The sequence below is a fragment of the Sinocyclocheilus rhinocerous genome, unplaced genomic scaffold (assembly GCF_001515625.1).
Source record: "Sinocyclocheilus rhinocerous isolate Xijiao unplaced genomic scaffold, SAMN03320098_v1.1 scaffold760, whole genome shotgun sequence".
Taxonomy (NCBI): domain Eukaryota; kingdom Metazoa; phylum Chordata; class Actinopteri; order Cypriniformes; family Cyprinidae; genus Sinocyclocheilus; species Sinocyclocheilus rhinocerous.
The window spans coordinates 656468-664051 of record NW_015667422.1 but is presented as its reverse complement, the minus strand read 5'-3'; the positions used below and the strand labels follow the sequence as shown (position 1 = coordinate 664051).

At 39.4% G+C, this 7584-nt stretch overlaps 1 protein-coding gene across 4 annotated transcripts in view; it reads left to right on the top strand.

The window, feature by feature from the left end:
• LOC107733953 (kinesin-like protein kif7) overlaps positions 1-7584 on the top strand; it is a 36720-nt gene that overhangs the window by 25304 nt on the left and 3832 nt on the right. For all 4 annotated transcript variants that reach the window (XM_016545818.1, XM_016545817.1, XM_016545816.1 and 1 more), the window contains exons 12-15: positions 1067-1264; positions 4147-4272; positions 4759-4935; positions 5026-5241. In XM_016545818.1, coding sequence (XP_016401304.1) covers positions 1067-1264; positions 4147-4272; positions 4759-4935; positions 5026-5241 — 717 coding nt within the window. The remainder of the gene's footprint in view (positions 1-1066; positions 1265-4146; positions 4273-4758; positions 4936-5025; positions 5242-7584) is intronic.

Below are 7584 nucleotides of genomic sequence, written 5' to 3'. Positions count from 1 at the left end.
TAGTGCACTGTCTGATGCAATACTGTAGCTGATGGCTGCATGGTTATAATTTTCTCTCCAATAGTATCGATCTTGGAAGTAAAGAAGTTCATAAAGTCATTACTGCTGTGCTGTTGGGAAATGCCTGCTGATGCTTTATTTTTTGTTAATTTAGCCACTTTGTTTTCTTCTAAAAGAGACTAAAAGTAAGCAGATCTTGCAGTTTTTAAGGCTTTTCTGTATGCAGAAGTACTTTCCTCCATGCAATATAAAATACCTCCTTTGTTTTCTTCCAGCTGTGCTCCATTTTCCGGGCTGCTCTCTTTAGGGCACGAGTGTGCTCTTTATACCACGGTGTCAGACTGTTTTCCTTAATCTTCTTTAAGCGTAAAGGAGCGACCGTATCTAAAGTACTAGAAAAGAGAGAGTCAATAGTATCTGTTACACCATCAAGTTTTTCTGAGCTATTGGATATGCTGAGGAATTGAGACAAATCAGGACTGTTGAATGATTCCGACTTACCACAGTTGTTTGATGAACTCGTGAAATACGGAGAGAGAAAAGAAACGGAGCGAGAGATAAAAGAAACAGTACGCGCGAATGACAAGCTAACGGAATGCTAACGCTCTGTGCTAGCGGTTCAGATTACAAAACGAACTATGTCAAATTAGTTTGATAGATTATATCAGAAATATGGTGAGAATTAAGTTATATTTTAGCAGTTTAAACAACAGAGAGTGATGGTAAGATTCCAACAGAAAAACAGCTACACTGAGTTACAATCGCAAACCACTCAGCAGCATGGCAGACAGGAGTATAGATGGAATTAAAAGTGAAGTGTGTAATTTATGCTTCGCTAGCAGTGGTTAAAGCATGTCAACATATTCTGTTACACCAAATACACAAAATAATGATCTTTAAAATAGCATCATATGACCCCTTTAAGAAATGTTCCTTTTTCAATAATTATACTATCAATTTATAGTACATTTTCCATAGATTGTGGCAATACAAGTTCAATGCAAATTCAATGCTAGATTCTGGCATTATATATATATATAGCTCTTAACACGTGCTGTGCTTTCAGGTGTTGAAGCAGAAGCAGCGGGACACTGCACAGCTGGCATCCCTGTCTGCGCAGAGCGAGCGGCGCGTTCAGGAACTCGAGAGGAACGTGCAGATCATGAAGCAGCAGCAGGACCTTCTGCAGCGCCGTCTGCGAGAGGAGAGTCAGCAGAAGAGACGGCTGGAGAGTGAGATGCAGAAAGGAAAGCACAGAGTCAAGGTGAGCCGAGTGTTGCATTCAGACTTTTATCAGCGAAGGTGGGAAACGGAGCCTGAGAGAAATAAAGAGTCAAGTCACGTCACCTTTATTTATATTGCACTTTATACAATACAGATTGTGTCAAAGCAGCTTTACAGTGTTTTTCTGAGCTATTGGATATGCTGAGGAATTGAGACAAATCAGGACTGTTGAATGATTCCGACTTACCACAGTTGTTTGATGAACTCGTGAAATACGGAGAGAGAAAAGAAACGGAGCGAGAGATAAAAGAAACAGTACGCATGAATGACAAGCTAACGGAATGCTAACGCTCTGTGCTAGCGGTTCAGATTACAAAACGAACTATGTCAAATTAGTTTGATAGATTATATCAGAAATATGGTGAGAATTAAGTTATATTTTAGCAGTTTAAACAACAGAGAGTGATGGTAAGATTCCAACAGAAAAACAGCTACACTGAGTTACAATCGCAAACCACTCAGCAGCATGGCAGACAGGAGTATAGATGGAATTAAAAGTGAAGTGTGTAATTTATGCTTCGCTAGCAGTGGAATTGCAGGAATAATGATTGTTTCCAGACAGAGGCTGTGGTTGCCGTTTTTCTTGATAAAATATAATATATACTGTATACACTATTGTTCAAGTTTTTAGGGTCAGTAAGATTTTTATTAAAGAAAATTATACTTTTTTTTTTTTCTAGCAAGAATGAATTAAATTGATCAAAAGTGACAAAACATTTATACAGTTACAAAGATTTCTATTTCTAATAAATGTTGTTCTTTTGAGTTTATATTTATCAAAGAATCCTGAAAAAAAGTATCACCATTTCCACAAAAATATTAAAAGGCACAACTGTTTTCAACATTGATAATAAGACATGTTTTTTTGAGCAGCAAATCAGATCATGTGACACTGAAGAGTGAAATAATCGCAGCCATGGTGAGCATAAGAGACTTCTTTCAGAAACATTGCACTTTTGAACAGTAGTGTATAAAATATAAAACATTAAATGTGCTTGCACATTTTCTTCATAAAATATAGAAATTAAGCTATTTTTCTGTCTTGTTTGCTACAGATCACGTCTTTCTTTGTATGGTGCTGCTACTGTTGCAGAAATTTCACATTTAATGGTTTTTTGGAGTGTTCATCACAGTTTGTTTTTTTCTGTTGTTCTGTTCTGTAAGGGCCAGCATTAGTCATCTGCGTTTCTGTATTCTGAACAATAATAATCTACAGAGAAACCTCAGCCTCTCAGTTATTCTTGTCATTCAAAAGAGAATCATTTACCAAGCAGCCACTTTCTCTTTCTCAAAGGAGCTGGAGATAAAGAACGAGATTCAGTGATGTCATCATCCAGCTCAGTTCAGTTCTCTTCCAATAGTGTCTGTGCTGTCAAGTCAACAATGTTGCCAGAAATTGTGTCCCCAATTAAGCAAGCCAAAGGTGGCAAGGAACCAAAACTCCATCGGTGACAGAAATGGAGAAAAAAAACCTTGGGAGAAACCAAGCTCAGTTGGGGGCCCAGTTCTCCTCTGTCCAGACGAAATTTGATCAGATTGAGCAGAGAACTCGTCTGGTTCTCGTGGTCTTGTGCGGATGGCCGACGAGGTCTTCTTCACAGGAGATCTGTCTCTGGGGTTTGTCTAGTTGACATGGTCTCCGCTGACATTCAGGGCTGCAGAAACATTGCACTTTTGAACAGTAGTGTATAAAATATAAAACATTAAATGTGCTTGCACATTTTCTTCATAAAATATAGAAATTAAGCTATTTTTCTGTCTTGTTTGCTACAGATCACGTCTTTCTTTGTATGGTGCTGCTACTGTTGCAGAAATTTCACATTTAATGGTTTTTTGGAGTGTTCATCACAGTTTGTTTTTTTCTGTTGTTCTGTTCTGTAAGGGCCAGCATTAGTCATCTGCGTTTCTGTATTCTGAACAATAATAATCTACAGAGAAACCTCAGCCTCTCAGTTATTCTTGTCATTCAAAAGAGAATCATTTACCAAGCAGCCACTTTCTCTTTCTCAAGGTCTTCTTCACAGGAGATCTGTCTCTGGGGTTTGTCTAGTTGACATGGTCTCCGCTGACATTCAGGGCTGTAGAGGTTGTCTCTAGGTGCTGATCCACCATCTGATCTGGATACGAACTGGATCTGGGTGACTGCAGTGATCATCTGATCTGGATACGAACTGGATCTTGGTGACTACAGTGACCTCGGAATAAGAATAAAACTCAATAATATTAGCGTAGATGCCATTCTTCTTATGATGTAACAAGCACATCGGGTGTTATGGGAAGTGTTCCCAGTTCCGGTTGACCTAATTAAATGCAGCCTAACAATCCTTTAACGGATTTGAATTATAGAAAAGTGATCGTGTGTTATGTGTAAGGTTAAAGACGGTTGACCTAATTAAATGCAGCCTAACAATCCTTTAACGGATTTGAATTATAGAAAAGTGATCGTGTGTTATGTGTATGCCAGGTTAAAGAGTTGGGTCTTTAATCTAGATTTAAACTGACAGAGTGTGTCTGCCTCCTGAACAATTCTAGGTAGATTGTTCCAGAGTTTGAGTGCTAAATAGGAAAAGGATCTGCCGCCACGGTTGATTTTGATATTCTAGGAATTATCAAATGGCCAGAGTTTTGAGATTGTAGTGGACGTGAAGGACTATAACGCAATAAGAGCTCGCTCGAGTACTGAGACCACCCAATAAAACATTACAATAATCTAACCTTGAGGTCATGAAAGCATTAATTAATTAATTTCTGCATTTGATATTGAGAGCATAGGTCGTAATTTAGATAATATTTTTAAGATGTGTTATTCTTGTCATTCAAAAGAGAATCATTTACCAAGCAGCCACTTTCTCTTTCTCAAAGGAGCTGGAGATAAAGAACGAACAGCAGCAGAAAATTCTGAGGATTAAGACGGAGGAAATCGCTGCCTTCCAGCGCCAGAGGAGAAGTGGAAGTAACGGCTCGGTCGTATCACTAGAGGAACAGCAGGTGGGTTGAGACAGAAAAACAAAATCGTGCTCCTTTTCATCAAACCCTTCCCACATTGCTATTACCCAGATATAAAATATTATTTTTAGATCTGTTTACTCAGGCATAGTGTTTAACATAGTTTGACTGAAGTTTGAAGGAATTTTATTATTGTTTCCTTGTGGCTGAGGGTATGTTTCAATGGCTTGTTTCAACATGTTCAAATTTCAGTTTGCTGCCCAAATTCCCTCTCAGCCTGGTATTGGTATGTGTTTTATGTTATTTATCTTGGAGCAATGCATTTGCTATTTCCAAGGTCATGGTTGTGGGTTTGATTCCCAGGGCATTAACGTATAGTTAAAATGTATACCTTGAATTCAGTTCCACTTTGGATAAAAGCAGCTGATGAATAAATTCAAAACTTATTTCAACATTTTACTTCATTTCAGAAGCATATACCGTATTTAATATGTAAATAAATGCATTCAAATATCTATGGTTGAGCAGAAGATAGAGGAGCAGAAACGCTGGCTTGATGAGGAAATGGAGAAGGTTCTGGAACAACGCCGGGGTCTTGATGACCTGGAAGGAGAGCTGACCAAGAGAGAAGAAATCTTAGCCAAAAAGGAGGCCTTGCTCCTGGAGCGCAGCGGCTTGGAATCCAAAAAGCTTCGCTCTAGTCAGGTCTGTATAAAGTTTGTGGCTTTGCTTTGTCCCATTATTCGCCCTATTATGAGTCTTTACAAGTTGTGGTATGGTCTGTTCTCTCTGCAGGCTCTTAGTAAAGACCTGTTGACCTTGTCGGACCGAATTGAGTCTCTGGAACGGGAGCTGACTGAGAGGAACGGTCTGCTGCGTAGTAGCAGTGCTCAGGACTCCCAGCAGATCAGAGAGGAGATCTCCAACCTCCGGCAGGAGAAGGAGCTGCTCCTCAAACAAAGGGTGGAGCTGGACGACAAATTGAGGCAGGGCAACCTGCTCTCTCCTGAGGTGAAAAATCTTAACTTTTAGAAGTGTTAACATTCAGAACTGCACCGTGTCTAGTCAAGACACGCAACAACAGCTTGAGGCGCTCTATGCTGGACAAAGTGGCCATTCATGTGTCCTTCATGTCAATTAATTAATTAATTTCTGCATTTGATATTGAGAGCATAGGTCGTAATTTAGATAATATTTTTAAGATGTAAAAATGCTGTTTTACAAATGCTAGAAACATGACTTTCAAAGGAAAGGTTGCTATCAAATAGCACACCTAGGTTCATAACTGATGACGAAGAAATGACAGCACAACCATCAAGTGTTAGACAGTGTTCTAGATTATTACATGCAGTCCGATAATTAACATCTGTTTTTTTTTTATTTCTTCAGAATTTAGCATTAGGAAATTACTAGTCATCCAATTTTTTATATCAGCTATGCATTCTGTTAGTTTTGCAAGTTGTTGTTTCGTCGGGCCATGAAGAAAATATAGAGTTAAGTATCATCAGTATGACAGTGAAAGCTAACACCATGTTTCCTGATGATATCTCCCAAGGGTAGCATGTAAAGCGTGAAAATCAATGGTCCTAGTACTGAGCCTTGTGGTACTCCATATTGCACTTGTGAACGATATGATACTTCATTCACTGCTACGAATTGATGGTCAGATAAGTATGATTTGAATCATGCCACTGCAATTCCACTATTGCCAACATTTTGTAAGGAATTTAACTCATTAATACAGCAGCAGAAAATTCTGAGGATTAAGACGGAGGAAATCGCTGCCTTCCAGCGCCAGAGGAGAAGTGGAAGTAACGGCTCGGTCGTATCACTAGAGGAACAGCAGGTGGGTTGAGACAGAAAAACAAAATCGTGCTCCTTTTCATCAAACCCTTCCCACATTGTTATTACCCAGATATAAAATATTCTTTTTAGATCTGTTTACTCAGGCATAGTGTTTAACATAGTTTGACTGAAGTTTGAAGGAATTTTATTATTGTTTCCTTGTGGCTGAGGGTATGTTTCAATGGCTTGTTTCAACATGTTCAGATTTCAGTTTGCTGCCCAAATTCCCTCTCAGCCTGGTATTGGTATGTGTTTTATGTTATTTATCTTGGAGCAATGCATTTGCTATTTCCAAGGTCATGGTTGTGGGTTTGATTCCCAGGGCATTAACGTATAGTTAAAATGTATACCTTGAATTCAGTTCCACTTTGGATAAAAGCAGCTGATGAATAAATTCAAAACTTATTTCAACATTTTACTTCATTTCAGAAGCATATACCGTATTTAATATGTAAATAAATGCATTCAAATATCTATGGTTGAGCAGAAGATAGAGGAGCAGAAACGCTGGCTTGATGAGGAAATGGAGAAGGTTCTGGAACAACGCCGGGGTCTTGATGACCTGGAAGGAGAGCTGACCAAGAGAGAAGAAATCTTAGCCAAAAAGGAGGCCTTGCTCCTGGAGCGCAGCGGCTTGGAATCCAAAAAGCTTCGCTCTAGTCAGGTCTGTATAAAGTTTGTGGCTTTGCTTTGTCCCATTATCCGCCCTATTATGAGTCTTTACAAGTTGTGGTATGGTCTGTTCTCTCTGCAGGCTCTTAGTAAAGACCTGTTGACCTTGTCGGACCGAATTGAGTCTCTGGAACGGGAGCTGACTGAGAGGAACGGTCTGCTGCGTAGTAGCAGTGCTCAGGACTCCCAGCAGATCAGAGAGGAGATCTCCAACCTCCGGCAGGAGAAGGAGCTGCTCCTCAAACAAAGGGTGGAGCTGGACGACAAATTGAGGCAGGGCAACCTGCTCTCTCCTGAGGTGAAAAATCTTAACTTTTAGAAGTGTTAACATTCAGAACTGCACCGTGTCTAGTCAAGACACGCAACAACAGCTTGAGGCGCTCTATGCTGGACAAAGTGGCCATTCATGTGTACAAATTCATGTGTCCTTCATGTCAGAAGTAGCACAGGCGTTTGGAGTACATCAGAAATAGAACAGGGCATCAGCGGTATGTTCCACCTCATCCAATGCAGACAAAATCACTGATTGTACTGGGTTTTATTGACTTTTTTTATTGTCCGGTGTAGAATTTCCCAACTAACATTGTTTGAATGCATTAGAATTTAGAATTTTGGAATTTCTAAGCATTTTTAAAATGTAGAAATTCTTATCCAGATTTGTTTGCATCATTAGAATTCTGAGGACTAGTTCACACAAAACCCCTTTTTTTGCGTCTCGCAACTGTTAAATGCAAGAATGCTAGGGAAGCAGATTGGTCTCAGTAATAATTTATGCAAAAGTAAAAGATGCACACGTGTAGCCAAATACACATGCATGAAAGCAAATTCACATGCAAA